Source organism: Panicum virgatum, chromosome 1N (genome assembly GCF_016808335.1).
Source record: "Panicum virgatum strain AP13 chromosome 1N, P.virgatum_v5, whole genome shotgun sequence".
Taxonomy (NCBI): Eukaryota; Viridiplantae; Streptophyta; class Magnoliopsida; order Poales; family Poaceae; genus Panicum; species Panicum virgatum.
This window is the reverse complement of record NC_053145.1, coordinates 66,495,080-66,520,873: the sequence shown is the minus strand read 5'-3', so window position 1 is coordinate 66,520,873 and position 25,794 is coordinate 66,495,080. Positions and strand designations below refer to the sequence as shown.

The following is a 25,794-nucleotide window of genomic DNA, read 5'->3' as shown; positions in this document are numbered from 1 at the left end:
ATGGAGGCTGAAGGCAATTCAGCTTCTCAATCCGGGGTGGAGAAGCTCCTGAGTACTCCAGATATGAGTGCTCAGGATGCGGAGGCTATGGTCAGTTTCATGTTCGGGATTCTCCTTTGCCCAATTCTGAGAGGGCCAATGAGGAGATCCCGGAGGATGGTGGAAGCAGCAAGCTTCTAGAAGGAGGAGAAGGCGAGAAGCTTCCTGAGGGAGGCGATGATTAACAGCCTGCGGAGACCCCTGCTAGTAAGCTTGTAGTGCCTTGTAGGAAAGGTATCCTTTTATTTGCCCGTAGTGTGATTAAGTAGCATGTTCTTCCTTTAGATTCCCAAGTCACAGGGAATACTGTAGGAAGAATTGAAGAAGTGCCTAAGAGGGCTGTGGTTGTGGCAAGTACTTCCCAAGTCACATCGGGAAGTGACTTGCCGCGAGAGAAAGTGGAGCATGCTTTCAAGCTGCTGGAAGTAAGTAGTCGAATACCTCGAGTACTTTTTGTAGTAGATCGAGTAGTATACTGATCTTTTTGTTTTTGCAGGAAGCGCTGGGACGGAAGGGTGGCCAGTCCCAGGATGAAATAGAGCTAAATGCTCTCAAGGAGAGGGTTAAAACACTCTCGTCTGAGAAGACTGCTCTTGAGGGAAGGCTGAAGAAGCTTTCCCAGTCTAAAAAAAGTTAGTCTTTGGCATTTGATATGCAATCAACTAGTAGATCTGCTTAGTGTTTATAAGATTTTCTTTCTATCTAGTACACAGCTTGTGCCAAATCTTTAGAGATTCAAGAAAGCTTGGTACTGGATTTAAAGATTCTTATGTACCGAAACGCAGATGAGATAGAGAAGCTTAAGAAGATCAAGGATGACTCTGACCGAGAAGCAGCGTCAATGCTGCAGAAACTCAAGACTTTGTCGGAGTCTCGAGACTCAATGCAGCGGGATTCATGGAGTTGAAAGATGCTGCTCGAGAAGTGGTCGAGGCCGTGGATATCCCGGAAAGGGACGGAGATGAACCGCTCACACTGGTAGGGAGGCTCCACAGAGTTCCTGGAGCCTTTGAGAGGTTTGTTTCCCACTTCACCCGTCAGTACGTAGGTGTAACACCCGGTTTATAAAATGACATAAACCGAGCAATCATATATGTGCCAGGATCAAGTTACACATATATACAACAAAATGAACACTATATCACAGCACATATCACGTAAAAAGATATAATAAAGCGAATACGAATGTTATTTATTACATTAATGACAAAAGTCTGATACAGAGTATGCGGAAGCGTAAAAACATATACGAGAAGCTCTCGGAAGCAGGGCGCCACAGGGACGTCGGCTGGGAGACGAAACACCTAGAAGTCCTCGTACTCCTGGTAGCTCCGGGTGAACTCCCTCGCGTCGGCAGGAACTGAGCAGCAGTAGAGTATCCCCAAGAGGAAAAAGAGTAGAGTAGGCAAGAGTGAGTACACAACTTGTACTCAAAAGTATAACACAAACTATGAGGTTCTAAGGTTGGCTGACTCAACTGCATTAGCTTTTAATCTTGGCAAAATTTTATTAAAGCTATTTACTACAAGTTGGTGAATTATCATAAACCAAACCGAACCAAGCCACCCGGGGAAACCTGCCTCGTCAAAGGAAGATAACCCCACTAATCAAAAGGAGGATCTGGGCCGCTCATGACCGTGAGCACGGCTAGTATACCAGTTTTACACTCTGCAGAGGTTGCACATCTTTACCCACAAGTCGTGAGCTACGCCAGTTGTTCATCACACTTCCTTAGGTGAGATGACTAGCAAACTCACTACGAGGCCGTTACAAAGGACACGTTGGTAAGGTGTAACCGCTAAGGATTCAGTCAATGCAACGATGGTACCCACCTCGAGGGGGTACACAGACCCAGCCTCGTAGCATGGGGACCATTGAAGCTCGACCCCCCTCGTGCCCCGTCGGTAAGTTACTCCCGAACCAAAATGACCTAATTAGTAAGCCAAGACCGTCCCATTCCAGTCTTGTGGTAGCGCTGTTGTCCCAGCAGGTTGTCGCTCTATGAACCGGTCCTTATGGAGAGTGACCAACCAGGCAGTAAGCACCGTGCTGGCCCCCTAAACCATGTTTCTAACAAAACCAATTTTAACGAGACGTGAGCCCCTCAAACGGGCCACTCTCGGAATTAAGTTGCATATACCATTAATCAAATTAATTAAAAAGACCAAGTGTGTTATAGCGCGGCACCTAGCACAACTAACAAAAATGCAACCCAAAGGATATATATAAAGGATATAAAGTGGCTAGGAAAGTCCTTATAGTCATATAATATTAAAATGCAGTATGAAAATGTATTTAAAGTGATAGGTGTTGTTCATGTTATACTTGCCTTCCTCAAACTGTTCCTGCTGCTCAAACTGCTCAGAAGATGGCTACTGGTACTGGTACTGGGGCTCCTCAGATGGATCAACATCTACTCACGAACACATGGCCAAAAACAATACACCACAGTAAACATACAAGCAAACGCTAACAAAAGCTAAGAAATAGTACATCAATACATAAAAACAACACACTAAACTAGTCTAAAACTATTCTACGCGTTACAACGATCGCGTGGACATAAAGAACGCCTAAAACGGAGCTAGAACGCGAAAACTAGAGCAAAAACAAGTTCTAGGGGCTTATCTGTGAGAAAAACTGGGTTCCAGGGGGTTTTCTGCAAAACCCTAGGGCCCAAACGTAATTAAACCTTAGTTCTAAGGGCTAGCGCGCAAAAACGGCCATTGGATCAAGATCCGGTGGCGCAGCGCGAAGGGGTACGCCGCTTCTAATCAGGACCGCCGTTTCCAGATCGGGCGGCCAGGATTCGCTCGCGGTGATGGCGGCGGCGCTGGGTCGCCGGAGATGAGTCCCCGCGGCGGCGCTTCACCGGGAACTCGTCGGAGCAGGCGGTCTGGGGCTACAACGGGTATTTTGGGCTGCGGTTTGGCCTTGCAGCACGAGCACGGCATGCGCAAACCACTGGAGCGCACTGGATGGCTGTTCGAGGCTCGGTTGTGGCTCGCCATGATGAGTGGCGGCCCTGGGTCGCCGGCGTGCCGCGATAATGCGGTTTCGGCCCCGATTAGGTCGGATTTTGGGGTCTAGCAGTATCTACACGGCACAAAGAAACTAACTGGGGCTCAGATTGAGACTTCAACCCGAGAGGCGGAGCCCCTGCCATGGCGCAGCGGTGCAGCTGATCTACGGCGAGGAGAACCATGCATAACCGAGGGGGGAAAAGAGGAAAAAAAAGGCACGGCGCGTTCCTCACCCCCGCTAGAAGCCGTGGCTGAGTGCAGACGTTGTAGCGAAAATGGCCTCTCATGCCATATTTCAATATAATGTTTTGGCGATTGATGACACACGCAACACTTGAACTAATGTGTTTGCTTAGATGATATACTCAGGCTTTTAGGTTCAAGTGATGACAAAGAGAAGAGAGGCGAAGCTAGGCCCGAAGGGCCGCCCCTACGGGGGTTCCGCCAAGCAAATTACACACGTCGGTGCATTGACTTGAGCACGTCTGGGAGTTTTAGTATCACCGGATGAACCGACGTAAGGCAAAATGTACTCATCGGTGCAATGACAGAGATGGCCTGCGGGCTAGGGTTTGGCACCGGATGAACCGACGATAGGAAGTTTGAATACGTCGGTGCAATGGCAGAAGCAGACCAAGGAAAATGCATACATCGGATGAACCGATGATGCACCGGTTAATGGCGTCGGTGCAGTTGTCCAGAGAGTTTGTTTTTCAAGGATCAAAGGACAGTTGCACTCACCGGTTAAACCGACGCTAACATTACATACACCGGTCGATTGCGTCGGTTGATTGCCCGTACACGTAACGGCTAGTTTTCAGTGGGCAGTTTAGTATCACCGGTTAAACCGACGATGGCGATTTGGGGAGCATCGGATTAACCGGTGTTAAGCACATTTCTGGCAGCTTTTCTCCAACGGCTATATTTGCTTGTGCTGCCTATATATACCCCCAAGGCCGCACCATTTGAGTGTGCTGGAGTTCAAAGAAGTATACTAGAGCTAAAGATCATCTCCAACCATCATAGAGCTTCATTGTACATCATATAGGCTTAAGCACACTTGTTAGAGTGCTTAGTGCTTAATTAGGGATTAGTTCTTGCGAGAGCTCCCTTGAGAGAAGTCTTGCTGCGGCAAGCAAACACTTGTACTCGTCGTGTGACCCTCCGACTTGGTGTGGAGTGGCAACGACACTTTGTCCGGGGAAGGAGGCCCCTACTTGGTGTTAAAGCTCCAAGATAGTGAAGACGGTGCCGTGGTGACGCTTCGAGATAGACGGTGGCGGTGACCTCGTCTTTGTGACTTGGTGTCACTTAGCCTTTGCTTGTCGGGAGCCTTGGAGGCGTGGCAAGACGGTGATCAAGCGAAGAGACTCGGTATCACACTTGTTCTTTGTGAGCAAGTGGCCGTGGACGTAGGGAGGGACTTTGGTGTCCTAACCGAACCACGTTAAATCGTGTGTCTTGGTGTCTTCACGGGAGTTTGCATATCCTCTCCCTTACCGCTTTACTTACCGCATTACGTTTCCGCATTTACTCTTTCTTGCTTACCTTTACTTTCCTAGTTAGTTTGATTAGGATTGACTATAGGTTGCAAGTCTTTTGGGGTAAGTAGAGGGTAGCATAGATAAACCTTAGTCATAACTAGCATGTGTAGGACGTGTTAGGTTTATCTTATGCAATTAGATTGAGCCCTAGGATAGAAAAGCGATTAGCGACCCTATTCACCCCCTCCCCCTCTAGGGTCGGACACCCCGGTGATCCTTACAGACGTCGATGAGCGGCGGTGTAGGGGCGGAATTGCAGCGGCGCAGAGGTGGAAGACGACGCTCCTCCACACCGATTCCCGACGTGCCGGGGTCGGGGTCGGCGGCTGTGGCCCGGAGAAGCTCGTGGCCTCTGGGCGGAGCTCCTCCTGCAGCTCGCGGTGGTTGAGGTGCCCTGGAGTGCTGGGAACGCGGCGGCCCAAAGAGCTCGGCAGGGCGGAACAAGGCGGATCTCGAGCTAGGGTTTGGGGCGGCGCTGCGAGGTGGGGGTTGGGGTTCCAGAGGTGCGGGGCGCTATATATAGGGCGGCTCAGGCGATCCTGGGCGTGCGTGCCCAGGGAACAAGTCACGGCGAGATCCCCGGCCGATTTCTGTTGCGCGAGCGGAAGACGCGGGAGGAGGAGGGCGAAGCTGACGTGTGGGTCCGGGAGCGCAGCGAGAGGAGTGGGGCGTGGGCGGGCGAGCGCGTTGGGCGAGCGGGAGCTGGGCTGCGGCGCGAGCTGGGCCTCGGGTGGTTTGCTGGGCTGAGGCGGGAGAGCGCGCTGGTTGGGCCAGTAGGGGAGAAGCGACGCGCAGCGTGGGCTGCGGGGAGAGGCGAGAGGGATGGGCCGCGGGGAAGGGCTGGGTCGGCCCGAGCGCAGGAAAGGAAGGGAGGAGGGCTGGGCTGATTTCTGGGTTGGGCTGGATTGCTAAAGGGTTTGGATTTCCTTTCTATTTTCTTTCTCCTTTTCTATTCTATTTCTATTCCTTTTCAAACTCAATTATTTGAATTCAAACTCAAATTAGAATTCAAACCCTTCAACACTCAAACAAGTAAAACCATGCACCAGCATGAATGCACAAGCGTGTTAGCCCTAAAATAAATTTTAATTACTTTATGAAGCAAGAATAAATTATAAATGCAAGGCTAAGCAAATTAAATCCTAGAAAATTAAATAAAGCCAATTAAATTTATTATTAAATACTGAAATTTGAATTAGGGTGTTACAGTAGGTCACGTGCTTGGGCTGGTGAAGTCTTATTGGCCAACCACTCGTCTGGATGCCCTTGGACAAGGAGCCAAAGCTGGCTGTACGGAGGATCAGTTCCGTCAGTATTTGGCGGAAACTTCCAGGGTGGCTGATCAGATAGTAGAGTCCCTGAGCAAGGCTGAGTCTCCTTGATCTTTTCTTGTAATTGAAATGGCGTGTGGGCCGGTAGTACTGTGAACCAAATACTAGATATTTGTTGTAATGTTAAGTACTCGTTTAGTATTTGGATTATGGAATCCTTTGATGTGTCGAGTAGTTGTACTCGAGGGTTCTGAGTGTGGGCAGCATCGGGCCCACTCAGTCATAATAGTAGATACGATGAATTGTATTCGTGGGTGCCTTAATAGGCAAGGCATTCTCGATTAGGGTCGAGTTTTTATGATTCTGGACTGAATCTGTGGTGCTAACCGGTTAGGATTGTATCCCTCGGGATTGACCAAGTGGGAATAGCACTTAGAAGATGAAAGAAGCCGTAGCTTAGAGTAGATTTCCTTTTTTGGAGGAAAATTTTCAATTAGCACGCAGCTAATGCGGATTTTGTTATCCAAATGGGGGAAGAACTCTTATTGAGTATTTACGAGTTTTAAGAAGTTTCTCGATAGATAAGAAGACAGGCAGCTCTCGACAAGTACTTAGAGTACTGAGGGAAGACAGGAGTTCCTTTTGTTTCTCAAGCAAGCGGGTAGTACCCGAGGCAAAAGATTATGTATCGGAGATTCCCATAGTAAACTAAGCAAGCGGGAAGCTTGTGTCAACTTATTTTAGAGTATCAAGAACTTATCTGTACTCTTTGAAGGATTTTTATAGTTGACCAGTTAGGATAAACCTTGCTTGGTTACCCAGATAGTATGCAACTGTTTGCAAGAATATCCAAAACTACACGATCGTATCGAGTAGTATGTCCTATTAATGGACTGGATTGATTTCTAGAATAGGACTGTTGGGATTGAACTTCGTCGAGTTAACCAAGACATGAATATTCTAGAAACATCCCAAACTTACTCGAGCAGAGCGAGTAAGGTGTCCTTCTTGAGGACTGGAGTAACTCTAAGGCAAGTCTGTTAGGTACTAACCTTGTCGAGTTGTCCAAGATGAAGGTGACGAAAGAGTATCCAAGACTTACTCGAGCCAGCGAGTAGGGTGTCCTTTAACCAAGGACTGGAGTAATCCGTAAGACAGAACTGTTAAGTACAAACCCCGTCGGGTTGTCCAAGACGTAAATGTCAAAGGGATATCCAAAACTTACTTGAGCAAGGCGAGTAAGTTGTCCCTTTAACCAGGGACTGGAGTAATCCTTAAGACAGAACTGTTAGGTACGAACCCCGTCGGGTTGCCCAAGACGTAAATGTCAGAAAGATATCCAAAACTTACCCGAGCGAGGCGAGTAAGGTGTCCTTTTAACCAAGGACTGGAGTAACTCTTAGGGCAAGTCTGTTAGGTACTAACCCCGTCGGGTTGCCCAAGATGAAGGTGCCAAAAGAGTATCCAAGATCTAATCGAGTAGGGCGAGTAGGTTGTCCTTCCGGAGGACTTGAGTGCCTTTTAGGACAGAACTGTTAGGTACGAACCTTGTCAGGTTGCCCAAGACGTAAATGCCCAAAAAGCGCTCGAGTATGAACCATAAAACCACTCGATAGCTGCTCTAAAGCTGAGCAAGACTTTCGAGATGGGGTATTGGTTGTGTGAGCGAGAGCCAAGTAGTCGATATATGAGGAATCAACTTTATTTGGATTTGTCCAAATTACGATAACTGTAAAATGACAGACTCTGACTAGACCTACCCCTTGCTCGTTGGACGTGAGCAATGGTTTACATGACTGAATAAAACATTTTCAAAGAAAAGAACTTAGTCGATGTGATGGTCAACTAAATTCGAGGTAGAACTAGTCGATGCAGAGGTCGACTAGATTTATTGGTAGGGTCTCCTTCGGGAGAGGTGCCCCAAGGGCCTTGCGGAGTGAGTCACACTGGAAGATCATGTGAGAGCTCTTTGGGTGGATAAAGCACATACGTAGCAGTACTTTGTTGATTCTGTTGCCACCCTGAGATGATTCACCTTGATGCGGGGTGCGTGGTTTACCCTGAGGACGGGTACTGATGGTTGCCGGCTTGTGCTTCTTGAAGGATGCGGAAGCCTTTGGCGAGATGCGGTAGTTGGAAGAAGGGTTGTACGCCTCGACTTCCTCTCGTTCCTTTCTCCTTGCGATGATGATGTTGCGTGCATCGCGCCCAACGTTGATCACATTGTGGAGGTCGCAGTTGGAGTAGTCGTAGTTGTCATCTTGCTGTTCCTGTAGGCTGTTAGCGAGGCGTTGACGTCTGAACGCCCTCTTCTGGTTGAGCTGGCGTCGACGTTCATAGAGATCTTCTGCTGGATGCTGCTCGTCCAGTTGGACGGTGACGGTCACAGCTGGAGGAGGAGGAGGAGCAGGTACATTCTCCATGGTAGTAGCTTGGGCTTCTGTGACTGTAGGAGGAGTGGTTTCCATGTTGTCGGAAAGGTACTCGTCGAAATCATCGAAATTATAGTCGTCGAGGTTGAGACGCTCTGTGGGATCGCCCTCAGGTTCTTCAGCGATACGAAGCATGAGGATTTCTCAGCAAAGGTCTTGAACTTCTTCGTCTCGTTTGCTCGAGGACGGATCTAAGGAGTGCTCTATTGGTAGGGCAGATCCACTGGCTGCGAGGCAGAAGCATTGGGATCTTGTGCTTTCCTCAGGTGCACTGTCTGTCCTTGCGGTGTTGCATATATGACCAAGTTAGGGAGGAAGTCTTGATCGAACTTGAGGTTTTTAGCCGAGTTGGACTCGACTTGTTTACTGTATTGGATTAGGTCATCCAGCTAGTCCTCCGGATCGGAAGTGTACTCGGATTCGGAGTCGGTTTGCCCACCGATTTTAGAGTATGTATGCTTTGGGTGAGTGCGAAGCGGGATGCCCATCTCAACACGGAGGGCATTCTCGTTCATCCAGTGTAGCCATGATTGGGCAGGAGTCATCCCCTCAGGCTTCTTGATCCAAGGTTTATCATAGATTGAATCACTGGGTTGTTCTGGAGCCTTGGCTTTTCCTTTTTTAAGCTTGGCCAGTTCCCAAAGAGCGTCAGCATGCTCGGATGGTTTGGCCATAGCGTCCACGAACAGCTCGACATTGTCTGGCCACTCTTCAAGATCGTCGAACGATTCAAAGTTCTCGAGACCGTTCATGAAGCGATCGAAGTCCTGATAGAACTTGGACTCGACTGGTTTCGGAGTCCGAGTGTGAGCAGGTTTCGGTGAAGGGCTCTGAGGTATCCTGGAGATAGACGGCCTCATCCGAACAAGCTGGGGGTTTGTCTCACCAGCTCCCCCACAGATTCCTCCCCCAGATTTCTGCTCTTTATTTTGCAGAGTGCTTTCAGCCACCTTAATGCAGTCGGCAAGCTTTGAATTTACCCAATCGATCCCTGAGAGCATATCGCCTGACCTCTTCTGCGGTGGGTTTAGTGCTTTAGGGTTCTGCTGTGGCGCAGATGGGCTGAGAGCAGTTTCTGCAAGTTTGATGCAGCCCTCTATCGATCGTGAAACTTGATCCAATCCTGCAAGTAGTTCTGAGTTTTTGATCTTTGGGCGTTTGGTCGTCTTGAGATGAGCCAGGTATTTTCTGAGAGTTTTGGAAAAGTAAGGCTTTTCGGAATCAGAATTTGTGTCAAACTCAACCGAACCAAGAGTTAGGTTTTGAGTTGTCACATTTTTCGGGTTGTCCGAGTCGAGTTCGGGTAGAACTCTCTTTTCGTCGAGATCCGCAAATTTGCGGATGCCAGTGAGTTGGGAGCGGGTTTTTGATCTAGGCGAGTTAGGCATCACAAGGTGGCTGGAAAAGCCTCCTGTTCCGTCAGTCGTGCAAGCCCAGGAACCGAAAACGAGGGTCGTGCCTTCTGGCACGCTGTTGGCGTTGCTTGATCCGGCCATCGAATTCGTTGGTGAACTCGCCGAATTCCCTACCTGGCGCGCCAGCTGTCGGTGTTTACCGCCATGTCTACTCAGGGATACCCTTAGCAGTAGGGTTTGTAGGTAGGGATAGACTGCTCTAGAACTCAATGGTACAAGGAACACAAAGATTTAGACAGGTTCGGGCCGCGAGTTTGCGTAATACCCTACGTCCTGTGTGGTTTGTATTGCCTTAGGTGTTGATGATAGTTTGGAGGGGGTACCTGCCCGCCCTTATATATCCGGGGGGACAGGGTTACATGGAAAGTTCTAGCCGAGTGCAGTTGGAGTCCAACTACAACACAATCGGGTAGTTTCCTTTGTACTGCAGCTAGTTCTACACCTATTCTGGTAGTTACAAAAGAGGTAAGGTACATCTATGAGCTATCCCTTACTCTAGAACATTCTATGTCTGTAAGCAGTCCCACTGCCCCGGGTCTGACAGATGCCTTCGAGCGACCTGGACTTTCTTCTTGTAGGTTCTGTCGCGCCGGTGCACTGCACTGCAGCCGCGGCTCCTACAGCGGTCGCTCCACGTTCTCTTGGTGTTGAGCAGCCGCGTCCTTCCTGAGCTCATCTGGAGGAGCTCCCTACTGATGGCAACGGGTATGAAATACCCGCGAATCCGCGGATACCCGACCCGCTAGGCGCGGATTTGGGTCTGGGTTTGTACCCGCGGGCGCGGGCGCAGGTACAATTCTACACCCGACGGATAATTTATAACGGGTTTCAAAATTTAATACCCGAACTCGAAAACCCGCAAACCCGATGACATGCGGGCCCTAATACCCCATATATATATATCTCATCTCTAGGGTTTCTCTCAATTTCCTCCCCACTCTCCACTCCCAGCAGCCGCCCCCACCTCCTGTCGCGGCTCGCAGCAGCAGGCGGCGCCCCCAGCCCCAGCACCGCGCCCCTCAGATCTCGCGTCGGCACGTCGCCCCGGCCCGGCGGCCTCGCCCCTTGCTGCACCCTCCTCGGGCTACCGGCCGCTGCTCCCTCCCTCCTTGGAGCTCGGACCGAGGCGAGGGAGCGCGCCCAAGCGAGCGCAGGCCGGCAGGCAGCCAGCCGCCAGCCCCGCGACGCCCTCCCTCCTTGGGCCAAAGGCAACGCGCGGAGGCGGCCGGGCCCCAGATTCCCTCCCAGTCCTAGGGGAAGCGCGCAAGCGGCCGGCAGCCACGCCCCCGACAGCATCTTTGTCCTCAATCCTCGCTTCCTCAGGTGTGCCCGCGGGTACACGGGTATCCGCGGACAACGGGTATGGGTCTGGATTTCTACCCGTCGCGGATTGCGGGCGCGGGTGCGGGCACGGGTTTTAGTTTGCGGGTGCGGGTCTCAGAGATTAGTATTCGCGCGGATTTTACCTGTTGCCATCTTTAGAGCTCCCTGATGACCCCGCCATCCTGATGTGCGGCCCTGTCATCATCTCGCCTGCCCGTCGCCCGGCTCAGCATCTGCTCCGGCGTCTTCACCTTCCATGGCTGCCCCCACTGTGGTTGTGCCTGCCGCGGTACGACCAGAGGACACCTCCCTTCCGACGCGACCACCTACCGCCTTCGGTTGCGTCTACAGCAGGAGGGCCCGCGTGGACCCTCCCGGGCTGCTTCTGCCGCCCGTTGCTGCGGCACCGCCTCCTCCAGCGCCACCGCCGGCTCCTAGCCGGCCTGTGACGCGGTCCCAGACCAGCACCATGAAGCCGGTCTATCGCCTCGGCTTCCCTGCTCCTCCGGCTCACGTCGCGGCTACTTCGACGATCTCCCCGATCCCGGGGAATTACAGGAGTGCCCTTGCTGACCCACAGTGGCAGGCGGCCATGGCAGACGAGTACCAAGCCCTGATTGACAACGACACATGGCGCCTTGTACCCCGACCTCCAGGTGCCAACGTTGTGATGGGCAAGTGGATTTATAAGCATAAATTCCACTCCGATGGCACCCTCGCCCGTCACAAGGCCCGCTGGGTGGTCCGCGGCTTCACTCAGCGTCACGGCATCGGCTACGACGAGACGTTCAGTCCGGTTGTCAAACCGGCCACCATTCGTGTCGTCCTCAGCTTCACCGCCTCCCGCAGCTAGTCCATTCATCAGCTTGACGTGAAGAATGTGTTTCTTCACGGCCACCTGGAGGAGACCGTCTACTGTCAGCAGCCGCCCGGCTTCGTCGACCCTACTCACCCTGACTACATTTGTCTCCTGCAGTGCTCCCTGTACGGCCTCAAGCAGGCTCCACGGGCTTGGTACCAGCAGTTCGCCACCTACCTCCATCAGCTCGGCTTCTCTGCTTCGTCCTCCGACACCTCCCTCTTTGTCCTACAAGAGAGGGGCGCACGGCGTATCTGCTCCTCTATGTCGACGACATCGTCCTAACAGCGTCGACTCCAGCACTACTTCACCGTATCACGGAGCGACTAAACTCCGAGTTCACCATGACGGATTTGGGCTATCTTTATCACTTCCTCAGCATCTCCGTCACGCGTTCGTCTGAGGGGTTGTTCCTTTCCCAGCGCCAGTACGCACTGGATCTTCTACAGCGTGCTGGCATGGCCAAGTGTCACTCGACGTCGGCACCTGTTGACGCTCGTGCCAAGCTGTCCGCTTCGGAGGGGACTCCTGTCGCCGATCCTACCGAGTACCGGAGTCTCGTAGGAGCTCTCCAGTACCTCACCCTGACCCGCCCAGACTTGGCGTACGCGGTGCAGCAGGTCTGCTTGTTCATGCACGACCCTCGGGAGCCTCACCTTGCGCTGATCAAGCGCATCCTTTATTACATGAAGGGCTCTCTGTCGGCCGGTCTCCACATCGGCACTGGGCCTATCGACAAGCTGATTGTCTTCTCTGACACAGACTGGCTGGTTGTCCAGACTCCCTCCGCTCCACATCAGGTTTCTGTGTCTTCATGGGAGACAACCTGGTGTCCTGGTCGTCCAAACGGCAGACCACAGTTTCCCGGTCCAGTGCGGAGGCCGAGTATCGGGCTGTTGCTCACGTTGTTGCTGAGTGTTGTTGGCTTCGTCAACTTCTACAGGAACTGCATGTTCCTCTGCGGGTCGCCACTGTCGTCTATTGCGACAACGTCAGCGCTGTCTATATGACAGCCAACCCGGTCCATCACCGCCGTACCAAGCACATTGAGATTGACATGTCAGACCCGGGGTAGCGGGACTGCGTACAGGCATAAAATGTTCTAGAGTAAGGGATAACTCATAGATGTACCTTATCTCTTTTGTAACTACCCGATTAGGCATAGAACTAGCTGCAGTACAAAGGAAACTACCCGATTGTGTTGTAGTAGGACTCCAACTATACTAGGCTACGACTTTCCATGTAACCCTGTCCCCCCGGATATATAAGGGCGGGCAGGGACCCCCTCCAAACGATAATCAACACCTAAGGCAATACAAACCACACAGGACGTAGGGTGTTACGCAAACTTGTGGCCCGAACCTGTCTAAATCTTTGTGTTCCTTGTACCATCGAGTTCTAGAGCAGTCGATCCCAACCTACAAACCCTACTGCTAAGGGTATCCCTGAGCAGGCTTGGCGGTAAACACTGACAGCTGGCGCGCCAGGTAGGGGATTAGGCGAGTTCACCAGCGAATTCGATAGTTCGATCAGGACTTCGATCGTTTCATGAACGGTCTCGAGAACTTTGAACCATTCGACGATCTCAAAGATTGGTCACACAATGTTGAGCTGTTCATGGATGTTATGGCCAAACCAACCGAGCATGCTGATGCTCTTTGGGAACTGGCCAAGCTTAAAAAGGAAAAAGCCAATGCTCCAGAACAATCCAGCGATTCAATCTATGACAAACCCTGGATCAAGGAGCCTGAGGGGCTGACTCCTACTCAATCATGGCTACACTGGATGAACGAGAACCCCCTTCGTGTAGAGATGGGTGTCTCGCTTCTCGCTCACCCAAAGCACACATACTCTAAAATCGGTAGGCTAACCGACTCCGAATCCGAATACTCTTCCGATCCAGAGGACCAGCTGGATGACCTAATCCAGTACAGTAAACAAGTCGAGTCCAACTCGGCTAAGAATCTCAAGTCCGATCAGGACTCCCTCCCTAACTTGGTTATATATGCAACACCGCAAGGACAGACAGTGCATCTTAGGAAGGAACAAGATCCCAACGCTTCCGCATCACAGCCAGCGGATCTGCCCTACCAACAGAGCACTCCTTTAAACCCGTCCTCAAGCAAACGAAACCAAGAAGTTCAAGACCTCTGCTGTGAAATCCTCATGGTCCGTATCTCCGAAGAACCTGAGGGCGATTCCACAGAGCGTCTCAACCTCGACGACTACAATTTTGAGGACTTCGATGAGTACCTTTCCGACAACATGAAAACTACTCCTCCCACAATCATTGAAGCCCAAGCTACTACCAAGGAAGATCTACCCACTTCTCCCCCTCCAGCGATGACCGTCACCGTCCAACTGGATGAGCAGTATCCAGCAGAAGATCTCTTCGAACGTCGTCGCCAGCTCAACCAGAAGAGGGCGTTCAGGTGTCAGCGCCTCGCTAACACCCTACAAGAACAACAAGGCGACAACTATGACTACTCCAACTGCGACCTCCGCAGCGTGATCAACGTTGGGCGCGATGTGCGCAACATCATCATCTCAAGGAGAAAGGAATGGGGGGAAGTCGAGGCGTACAACCCTTCTTCCAACTACCACATCCCGCCAAAGGCTTCCGCATCCTTCAAGAAGCACAAGCCGACAACCACCAGTACCCGTCCTCAGGGTAAACTACGCACCCCGCACCAGGGTGAATCATCTCAGGGTGGCAACAGGATCAACAAAGTACTGCTACGCAAGTGCTTTATCCACCCAAAGAGCTCTCAAATGATCTTTCAGTGTGACTCACTCCGCAAGGCCCTTGGGGCACCTCCCCTGAAGGATACCCTTCACAAATCTAGTCGACCCCTATACCGACTAGTACCATCTTCGAATAAGTTTAATTCAGTCATATAAACAATTGCTCACGTCCAACGAGCAAGGGGTAGGTCTTAAGAGTCAGAGTCTGTCACTTTACAGTTATTGTAACTTCGACAAATCCAAATAAAGTTGATTTTCCTATATCGACTACTTGGCTCTCGCTCACTCAAACAAATACCCCACATCGAAAGCTACGCTCAGCATTGGAGCAACTAGCGAGTAGTTTTATGGTTTTTTCCCGAGTGCTTCTTCGATATTTACATCTTGGGCAACCCGACGGGGTTCGTACCTAACAGTTCTGTCTTAAAAGGCACTCTAGTCCTCAGGTAGGGCACCCTACTCGCCCCGCCCGAGTAGGTCTTGGATACTCTTTTGGCACCTTCATCTTGGGCAACCCGACGGGGTTAGTACCTAACAGACTTGCCCAAGAGTTACTCCAGTCCTTGGTCAAAAGGACACCTTACTCGCCTCGCTCGAGTAAGTTTTGGATATCTTTCTGACATTTACGTCTTGGGCAACCCAACGGGGTTCGTACCTAACAGTTCTGTCTTAAGGATTACTCCAGTCCTTGATTAAAGGGACACCTTACTCGCCTCGCTCGAGTAAGTTTTGGATAGCTTTCTGATAGTTACGTCTTGGGCAACCCGATGGGGTTCTTACCTAATAGTTCTGTCTTAAGGATTACTCCAGTCCTTGATTAAAGGGACACCTTACTCGCCTCGCTCGAGTAAGTTTTGGATATCTTTCTGACATTTATTTCTTGGGCAACCCGACGGGGTTCGTATCTAACAATTCTGTCTTAAGGATTACTCCAGTCCTTTATTAAAGGGACACCTTACTCGCCTTGCTCGAGTGAGTTTTGGATATCCCTTCGACATTTACGTCTTGGGCAACCCGACGGAGTTCATACCTAACAGTTCTGTCTTAAGGATTACTCCAGTCCTTGGTTAAAGGACACTTCTAGAATATTTACGTCTTGGTTAACTCGACAAAGTTCAATCCTAACAGTCCTATTCTAGAAATCAATCCAGTCCGTGTATAGGACACACTACTCGATCCGATCGAGTAGTTTGGGGACATTTTCGCAACAGTTGTACACTATCTGGGTGACCATACAAGGTCTATCCTAACTGGTCAACTACTAAAATCCCTCATGGAGTACAGATAAATTCTTGATACTCTAAAATAAGTTGACACAAGTTTCCCGCTTGCTTAGTTTACTATGGGAATCTCCGTTACAGAATCTTTTTGCCTCGAGTACTTGACGGGTACTACTCGCTTGCTCGAGATACAAAAAGAACTCATATTTTCCCTTAGTACTCTGAGTAGTTGTCGAGAGTTACCTATCTTCTTATCTATCAAAAAACTTCTTATACCTCCTAAATACTCGATAAGAGTTCTCCCCCCGATTGGGCAACAAAGTCCATAATAGATGCGCGCTAATAAAAAATTTCCCTCAAAAAGGAAATCTTCACTAAAGCTACGGCTTTTTTCACTCTTACAGTGCTATTCCCACTTGGATAATCCCGAGGGATTCAATCCTAATCGGTCAGCACCATGGTTTCAGTCCAGAACCATACAAACTCGATCCTATTCGAGAATACACAGTCTCCCAAGGCACCCACGGATTCAATCCATTGTATCTACTGTTATGACTGAGTGGACCCGATGCTGCCTACACTCAGGACTTTCGAGTACAACTACTCGTCATACCAAAGGATTCCACAATCCAAATACAAAACGGGTACTTAACATTTCACAAATATTCAGTATTTGTTCAAAAGTACTCCTGGCCCACACACCAATTCAATTACAATAAAATGTTCAAGGAGACTCTGCCTTGCTCAAGGACTCTACAATTTGATCGGCCGCTCTAGAAGTCTCTGTCAAATACTGACGAAATTTGTCTTCTGTACAATCAGCTTTGGCTCCTAGTCCAAGGGCGTCCAGACGAGTGGTTGGCCAATAGGACTTCACCAACCCCAGTACGTGACCCACGTACTGGCGGGTGATGGTGGAAACAAACCTCTCAAAGACTCCGGGAACTTTGCGAAGCCTCACTGCCAGCGTGAGCGGTTCATCTCCATCCCTAACTGGGATATCCATGGCCTCGGCTACCTCCAGGGCGGCATCCTTGACTTCTCTCAGCTCCACGAGTTCTCGGTGCATCGAGTCTCGTGACTCCAACAAGGTCTTGAGCTACTGGAGAGTCGACGCCGCCTCCCGATCAGAGTCCTCCTTGATCTTCTTGAGCTTCTCTATTTCATCTGCGTTGCGGTACATAAGAATCTTTAAACATTTTGCACAAGCTGTGTACTCGATAGAAAGAAAATCTTATAAACACTAAGCAGATCTACTAATCGAATGAATATCAAATGCTAAAGACTAACCTTTCTTAGACTGGGAGAGCTTCTTCAGCTTTCCCTCAAGAGCAGTCTTCTCAGACGAGAGTGTCTTAACCCTCTCTTTCAGGGCATTCAGCTCTACCTCATCCTGGGACTGGCTACCCTTCCATCCCAGCGCTTCCTGCAAAAACAAAAAGATCAGTATACTACTCGATCTACTACAAAAAGTACTCGAAGTATTCGACTACTTACCTCCAGCAGCTTGACAGAAAGCTCCACCTTCTCTCGTGGCAAGACACTTCCCGATGTGACCTGGGAAATACTCGTCAGCACCTCAGCTACGGCCCTTTTGGGCACATCTTCAGCTCTCCCTGCAGCCTTCCCTATGGTTTGGGAGTCTAAAGAAAGAACATGCTACTTAATCACATTAAGAGCAATAAAAAGATGCCTTCCCTACAAGGTGTTACAAGCTTACCTGTAGGGGTCTTCTCGGGCTGTTCATCAGTGCCTCCCTCAGGAAGCTTTTTACCTTCCCCCTTCTGGCAGCCGGTGGGGTAAAACCTAAGTTACCGTTTCATTTTATAATGGCGGTGGCAGCAGGGTAAAAACATCCAACAGGCCAACAGTCTGTTGCAAACTGCAGGAAAAATGGGATTTTAAGAGACATTCCTTTTTCTAGGATTACATTCTGGAAAAAGAAAACACACACATCCCTAGTCAACTACTCGACTCTCCTTTCCTTAACTGGGATTACATTCCAGAACAAAGAAAAAGTACTCGCTAAAGTACAACTACTCGATATAACAACTCGAGTACTTCTTTCTACCTAACTTTACAAACGACTCGGGCCTGCATGCATATCGCTTGGATCTCTTGGAGCTTCTAGTCGACGCCTGCTGCAGCTAGATCGGCCCGAGGTCGTGATAAAGTACAAACTTGTTATTCCCATTAAGGGAATAATGATACGTGTACTCTAGGAGAAAATTTTCAAGAGTATGGAGGCAGATTACAGTAATCACCTCGCAAGTCCTCTTGTAGCATCTTCTGGAGAAACTTCTCCTTCTCCCAGAATATGATTGTGACAAGATTAAGTCTCCTTACCAGAGATGCAGTTCTTGGGTGCTCACAAACTGGGAATCCCTAGGATGTGACACAACAAGACTCCATCATCCCCTGAAACCCTGCCTCATTGGAATATGCAAGGACATGATTTCCAAAATGGATCCGATGAGAGCTGTAGAGATGCAGGAGGAGGCAGTAGAGACTTCTCTTGTCACTCGCAAGTTCTCTTCTAGCATCTCTTGTTGGAAAGAACTACACAAATCTCAGGAGGGCGAGAGCAAGAACACCAAAGAAAAGCCATGGTCGCTATACTTTGGTGCTTCTGGCAAAGGCCCCCCTGCCTTTTATAGCCACAAGGAGGCTTACTAAAGGAGAACCCGTGACTCAACAATACACATTTCACGGACGCATTCATGGCAGTGATTATGGCAGCATTCATAGATGCAATCAAAGACGCAACAATGCAGATTCTCCAAACAGTAACGTCTCTCGTGAGCACAGAATAAAAAGTCGTACATCCTGGGTTTTATTCCTGAAGTTATTTCGGGCGCAATCAGTGTGGCGTATCCAATTGCATCATTTTTCTGGGATTTTACCCGAAAAAGAGGTCTTTTCGAATACCGGATCTGATGAATCCTGCAAGTAATATGAAGAAAAAAATCTGATGCCACGTCTTAAATCCTTAATTCCAAATCTATGCTCGGGGGCAACTCGCAGTAAAAGGGATTTTGATTTAAGGCTCGGGGGCTGCGGGATACAGGCATAAGAGATTTATTTTTTAAATTTTTGGAAAATAAAGAAGCAAAAAGACCGAAGTGATCCTCAGCCTGATTCTGCGATTCAACCTAAGGCTCAGGGGCTACTCCATATGGAGCGCGAGTACTTCGCGCACCATATATGATCAAGATTTCGGGGCTTGAGCACCTCACAGCCTCAAAGCAAATTGAAGTATTTGAAGGACTACTCGACGTATATGAAGGAAGGACCAAAAGCAACCAGAAGGATGTTCTGACTACTTGAAGTACTCGAAGACGCCCAGCCAAGTACTCGACGTTTGCAGGACTCGACTATGAAGAGCTCGGGGGCTTGTCAGACCCGGGGCAGTGGGACTACTTATAGGCATAGAATGTTCTAGAGTAAGGGATAACTCATAGATGTACCTTATCTCTTTTGTAACTACCCGATTAGGCGTAGAACTAGCTGCAGTACAAAGGAAGCTACCCGATTGTGTTGTAGTAGGACTCCAACTGTACTCGGCTAGGACTTTCCATGTAACCCTGTCCCCCCGGATATATAAGGGCGGGCAAGGACCCCCTCCAAACGATAATCAACACCTAAGGCAATACAAACCACACAGGACATAGGGTATTACGCAAACTCGAGGCCCGAACCTGTCTAAATCTTTGTGTTCCTTGTACCATCGAGTTCTAGAGCAGTTGATCTCTACCTACAAACCCTACTGCTAAGGGTATCCCTGAGCAGACTTGGCGGTAAACACTGACACGACATCCACTTCGTCCACGAGAAGGTGGCCTTGGGCGAAGTCCGTGTTCTTCATGTGCCGTCACAGTATCAATTTGCTGATATCATGACGAAGGGGTTACCTATTCAGCTGTTTCAGGATTTCAGATCCAGTCTTTCCGTTCGCTCTCCTGACGCTTCGATTGCGGGCGGGTATTAGGCATGTATAGGCTTGTATATTGTGTATGTATACACTTGGCCCATATTGGGCATGTACAACTTGTACTCCAAGCCATCCGGCCTATATAATGAAAGGTCACCCCCCCCCCGATTAGGGTGTGCGGTGTTTCCCATCTCTCTTCCCAATTCTCTACATGCAGGGACTAGAAATATACTTGAAATCATCTACAAAGACACTACACCAAGTTACATTTGAGCTAGAGCAAAAGAGGGGAGAAACTCTGATTTCGGGCAGGTTCTGCATAGGACCGGTCTACACAACCGGTCTGACCAGTTGCCTTTTGATTTCTGCGGTTAAGTCTTTGACCGGTCTGACTGGTTTGTGTGCTGACAGTGCCTTTAAGTGTTGAATTTTGCAGAAATTTTAGAACACCTATTCACCCCCCCTCTAGGCGACATCTAAGATCCTTTCAATATGGGCATATGGCTAGCTTCAGGATCGAATATAATGCTAGGACCAATATAATAATAATCCATTGTAAATAAAGCAATGTCATGCATGCTCCCATGTTTTTCTGGCAAATGATATGATCGAGCTAGTGTGCCAATATAATATTGACGGTAGAGGAGGAATATATAACACAATGCAAGCAGATATGCAATGTACCATAGCCTTCATTAGTCAGCTAATATAAGCATACAATAATGGCTAGTCAGGAAATAAATATAATTATGTGCATTCCTATTCTTACTCCCTGAAAAGAGGTTATATATCTATCTTTGAAGCAGATATAAATTAGTATTTTAAATGCCTCAGCCAGGTAGAGTCGTAGAGATATATTCTAACAATCAAGCACATAAATGGTGCAAATGGATAGAACAGATTGTGACAGGAGGAAGTGTGAGTGTTAAGGTGAATGATGAATTGGGATACTTTTTCAGACAAGGAAGGGTTTAAGACAAGGCGATCCCCTCTCACCGGTGTTATTCAATATAATTGCAGATATGCTGGCAGTTTTGATTGAGAGGTCCAAATCACTAGAACATTTTGGGGGTTTAGTCCCCCACCTAGTTGAAGGGGGACTGTCGATTTTGCAATATGCAGATGATACAATCCTTTTTTTGGAAGATGATTTGGTGAAGGCCAATAATTTGAAACAAGTACTTTGGGCTTTTGAAAATCTTTCAGGCCTTAAAATCAATTTCCACAAAAGTGAGCTATTCTGTTTTGGCAAGACTAAAGAAAAGGCAAATGACTATGTGAGTTTGTTTGGGTGTAAGGAAGGAACGATGCCTTTTAAATACTTGGGTATTCCTATGAGTCATAGGAAAATTTCTAGGAACAATTGGGGTGATATTGAGGAGAGATTTCAGAAAAAGTTAAGTAGCTGGAAGGGCAAGGTCTTATCCTTTGGGGGCAGATTGGTGCTGATTAATTCAGTCCTCTCAAGCCTACCAATGTGTCTGATGTCCTTTTTTAAATTACCTAAAGGTGTATTGAAAAAATTGGACTACTATCGATCAAGGTTTTTCTTGCAATGTGATGGTCACAAGAAGAAGTATAGACTTACTAAATGGAGTATACTAAGTACTCCAAAAAGTATTGGAGGTTTGGGGATTTTAGATTTGGGGGTGCAGAATAGATGTTTGTTAAGCAAGTGGTTATTTAAGCTCTTAAATGAGAAGGGCTTGTGGCAAGACATACTCAGGAAGAAATACCTACAAAACAAGACTCTATCTCAGGTTGAGAAGAAGAGGGGAGATTCACAATTCTGGAATGGTTTAATGGAAGTTAAGGATCATTTTCTTGCCAGGGGTCGATTCGTGGTCCATAGTGGCCATCAGGTTTCCTTTTGGGAAGATTTATGGATCCGCGACAAACCTTTTAAGTTGATGTTTCCATCACTTTATAGCCTGGTCAGAAATAAAGGAGCAACGGTGGCTCATGTTTTGAGCACCTCTCCTCTCAATGTAACTTTTAGAAGGGCATTAGTGGGGGATAATACGGATAAATGGCTGAGGTTAGTCGGTTCTATACTGCAGGTGCAGTTAGATGATCAAAATGATTGTTTTAGCTGGTCCCTTAGTAATAAAACTTTCTATGTGCAATCTATGTATAAGGACATAATGAGTTCTGAGGGAGTTCCCCAACAATGCATCACTTGGAAAGTGAAACTTCCACTAAAGATTAAAATCTTTCTCTGGTACCTAAACAAAGGTGTCATCTTAACCAAGGATAACCTTGTCAAGAGGCGGTGGAAGGGAAACACTAGCTGCAGTTTTTGTGATACAAGTGAGACCATTCAACACCTGTTTTTCGATTGCCATATGGCAAGAATGGTGTGGAATGCTGTGAGCATTACCTTTGGTTTCCCCCCACCAGCAAACACTAATTCTCTTTTTGGTTCTTGGTTAAAAAGCTTCCCTTTTAGACTAAGGAATCAAATTTTGATTGGGGCAGCAGCTGTCAGCTGGGCTTCGTGGTTAAGCCGAAATGAAGTGGTGTTGCAGAAATCAAAACCTAACTCATGTTTACAGGTAATCTTCAGAGCAACGCACTAGATCAAAAGTTGGGCCATCCTCTCTAAAGAAGAAGAGTAAGAAGCTCTAAAATGGGGCTGTCAAAGTTTGGAAGTCAATGCTATGGATTTTTTTTACAAGAATGCGGGTTGGAATATCTTGAAGCGGATCAAGAATTAGTTCTTTTTCTGTTTGTTTGTCCAGTATCTCAGGGCATTTCCTTGTCTCAGTGATGGATTTCAGATCCTTTTGAACTTGTGTGTCTACAGCCTATGTGCTGTGCTTTTTGATTTAACCTTTTCTCTCGGTTGTAAGCCTATAAAACCTTGTATGTTGAGACCGGATTTTTATCCTCTATCTTAAGAAAAGCACTAAAGGAAAAAAGTCCTTCCGACCTTCCTCAAGTATTGTCATTATTCAATTTATCTCTTTCAACCAGAAAACCGGATGTTTATGCTCCTCGAACTATCAAAACTGTTTGATTTACCTCCATAGACAGTTTTCAAAGCTGTTTTAGCTAACATGATGCTGCGTCAGCTATCCTACGTGGCACTACGTCAGCCATAATAGAGATAAATTAAACTTTCTCGCTAGTTCAGGAGGTCCCTTAGACTCTACAAAAAATTGTATTTTTCAAAAAAGAAATCCAAATATTTTTCTAAAACAAATATACATTTAAAAATACTAAAATATTATTTAATATTATAAAAATCATAGAAAGTTCGCTTTAAGTCAGAAAAAAATACGAATCACCGTGCAAATTTAAAAGATGATTAATTAAATCAATTCCTATCTAATTAATCTATGGTTGTTTTGATGGCCATCCATCGTCGATTAATTTATGTCCACAAATCTTTGCACTAAATGGGCGAGTTCCAGTGCCCCTCCCCTCGCCATCACCGGCCGTCCCTATCGTTTCCGCGCCATGGCTGTCGAGTCTCAGTCGCCCTACCGTCAACTCTAGCGGCCAGCAGACCACGGGCAGCTAATGTCCACGCCACGCCACTGTACGCATGCGCGCTGACCCAGGCATGCCCGAGCACCACCATGCAAGCGCCGGTGAGAGCTCCGACCGCCGGAATCATGTATCCTAGCATGCGCCCTGCTCAGCTCTACGTACAGAGAAGGAAGAAAAGAATGGAATCATTTATAGGGTTCTAATACAAAACTTATGTAAATAGTAGTGCATAGTACCGATGCACAGGGACCGAGGAAAGAAATATTCATGACCATTTTTAAATTAAAATAATATTTCTATAATTTTATAATATTGAATAACATTTAGTATTTTTAATATACATTCTAGAAAAAATATTTAGATTTTTATAAATATTTTTTTCATAATTTTCGTTAAAGTCTAATGGACCTTCGTGAGCTGTTGTGAAAGTTCAATTTACCTCCCTCATAGCTGATGTGGTGCCACGTAGTATAGCTAGCGCGGCACTACATCAGCCAAAACCACTTTGAAAACCGCTTAGGGAGATAAATCAGCTGGGTTCAATAGTTCGAGGAGCATAAACATTCGGATTCCTGGTTGAAGGAGGTAACCAATAGTTGAGGGAGGCCCGAAGAATTTTTTTCGAGCACTAAAAGGGTTTGTTTGATCAAATTTCTGGCCTGCCCAGCCCAAGCCCAAGCCCAAGCCCATGTGCTCTTCTTTGGGTGGGCTTTGGTTTGGCCTTCCTCCGCGTCTTCCTTCCCTCCCCGGCTCCCCCCTCCCTTCCCTAAGCAGCTGCTAAGCAAGCAAAGCACCATGGCCGCCGCCCTCTGCCGGAGCCCCTCCTTGCTCTGCCGCCGCCACCTCCTCATCCGCCTCCTCTCCACCCACACCCAGCTCCAGACCCCCCCACCCCCACCCACCACCCCCGCCGACCTCTCCCGCCTCAAGTCCTCCATCCGCGACGCCGCCACCACCCCGGACGCCCTCGCCGCTCTCTTCCTCTCGGCCCTCCCCCACCCCGCCTTCCTCGCCGACCGCCCCCTCTTCGCACTCTCCGTCCGCCGCCTCGCATCCGCAGGCCGCCGCGACCTCGTCGCCTCCATCCTCTCCTCCTCCCTCACCGCCCTCCCCAGCCCCCACCCCTCCGAGGGCTTTCTCATCCGCCTCATCTCCCTCTACTCCGCCGCCGCCATGCCCGACCACTCCCTCACCGCCTTCCGCCTCGTCAAGCCCCCCTCCGAACGCGCCCTCTCCGCCCTCCTCTCGGCCTACCACGACAACCGCCTCTACGACCGCGTCGTCCAGGCCTTCAACACCCTCCCCGCCGAGGTCCACATCAAGCCAGGGCTCGTCTCCCACAACGTCCTCCTCAAAACCCTCGTGGCCAGCGGGGACCTCGCCGCCGCCCGCGCGGTGTTCGACGAAATGCCCCAAAGGGCTGGTGTCCAGCCGGACATCGTCTCCTGCAACGAGATCCTCAAGGGCTACCTCAACACCGGCGACGATGCTGCCTTCCACCAACTGCTTAAGGAGATCGCCGGTCCTGAGCGGCACCTCAAGCCCAACGTCGGGACCTACAACCTCCGGATGACCCTGCTGTGCGCAAGAGGGAGGAGCTTTGAAGCCCAAGAGCTGCTGGACGCCATGGGGGCAAGGGGCGTCCCGCCCAACCGCGCATGCTTCAACACGGTCATCAAGGGGCTCTGCAACGAGGGGGAGGTGGGTGCTGCCATGGCGCTCTTCAGAAACATGCCAGAGGTGCCCAGGCAGAATGGCAAAGGGGTCTCCCCCAACTTTGAGACCTACATCATGCTGCTTGAGGCCCTCGTCAGCAAGGGTGTGTTTGATCCTGCAACGGAGGTCTGCAAGGAGTGCCTGCGCAACAAGTGGGCACCACCATTCCAAGCTGTCAAAGGTTTGGTTCAGGGCTTGCTCAGGAGCAGGAAGGCCAAACAGGCAAAGGAGCTTCTCATGGCCATGAGGAAGGTTGTCAAGGGTGACGCCAAAGAGGAGTGGACGAAGGTTGAGGCTCAGCTCTCATTGCTGCTTGCTGACAAGAAAGCCTAAACGCCCGGAACGAAATTGTTTCTTTTTTTTGTTTTAGATGAGATTTGCATTAGGAATTAATCGGATGGGTGACTTTCAATGGTCTAGACTTTAATCATGCATACTTAATAATGACCCCATATTCTTGTTGATTTTATTTGTGTTGAGCATGATCCAACTGCCCTAGCAATGCTATGTTCTGTTTCATGGTGTGCCCCGCGTTATGTTCTTCCTGATATGCTGCTATATGCAGTTAGTTTTCACTGCCAGTTTTCAAGTGCTATTGTGCAACTTGACCTATGTTACCTTTGGTTTGGTTTGATTTGATTTGATGAGCTGAATGAAGTTCTTGCCCAGAATTCACTATGTTTTCTTTTTGGCTCCCTGCCAAGATGTGAAAAGATGATCTTGCTATTGATCGATCAACCGGTTGAGCTTAGTATCTTTATGAGATGCCAAGCTGCAGTCT

The 25,794-nt window shown here is 48.8% G+C and overlaps 1 protein-coding gene across 1 annotated transcript; it reads left to right on the top strand.

Moving 5' to 3' along the window:
• LOC120653789 (pentatricopeptide repeat-containing protein At1g61870, mitochondrial-like) lies at positions 1-25,561 on the top strand. The gene is made up of 3 exons (XM_039931459.1): positions 1-90; positions 536-671; positions 23,965-25,561. Exons 1-3 carry the CDS (start codon positions 1-3, stop codon positions 25,344-25,346), a joined length of 1,608 nt encoding a protein of 535 aa, XP_039787393.1. The 3' UTR covers positions 25,347-25,561.
• The last annotated feature ends 233 nt before the right edge of the window (positions 25,562-25,794 follow it).

What these genes read in the sequence shown, in the direction of transcription:
- LOC120653789 (XM_039931459.1), top strand. Translation starts at nt 1, where the DNA reads ATGGAGGCTGAAGGCAATTCAGCTTCTCAATCCGGGGTGGAGAAGCTC. An exon ending in CTCAGGATGCGGAGGCTATG is followed by an intron (nt 91 to 535) that starts GTCAGTTTCATG and finishes TTGTTTTTGCAG; the next exon opens with GAAGCGCTGGGACGGAAGGG. An exon ending in GCTTTCCCAGTCTAAAAAAA is followed by an intron (nt 672 to 23,964) that starts GTTAGTCTTTGG and finishes TGGCCTGCCCAG; the next exon opens with CCCAAGCCCAAGCCCAAGCC.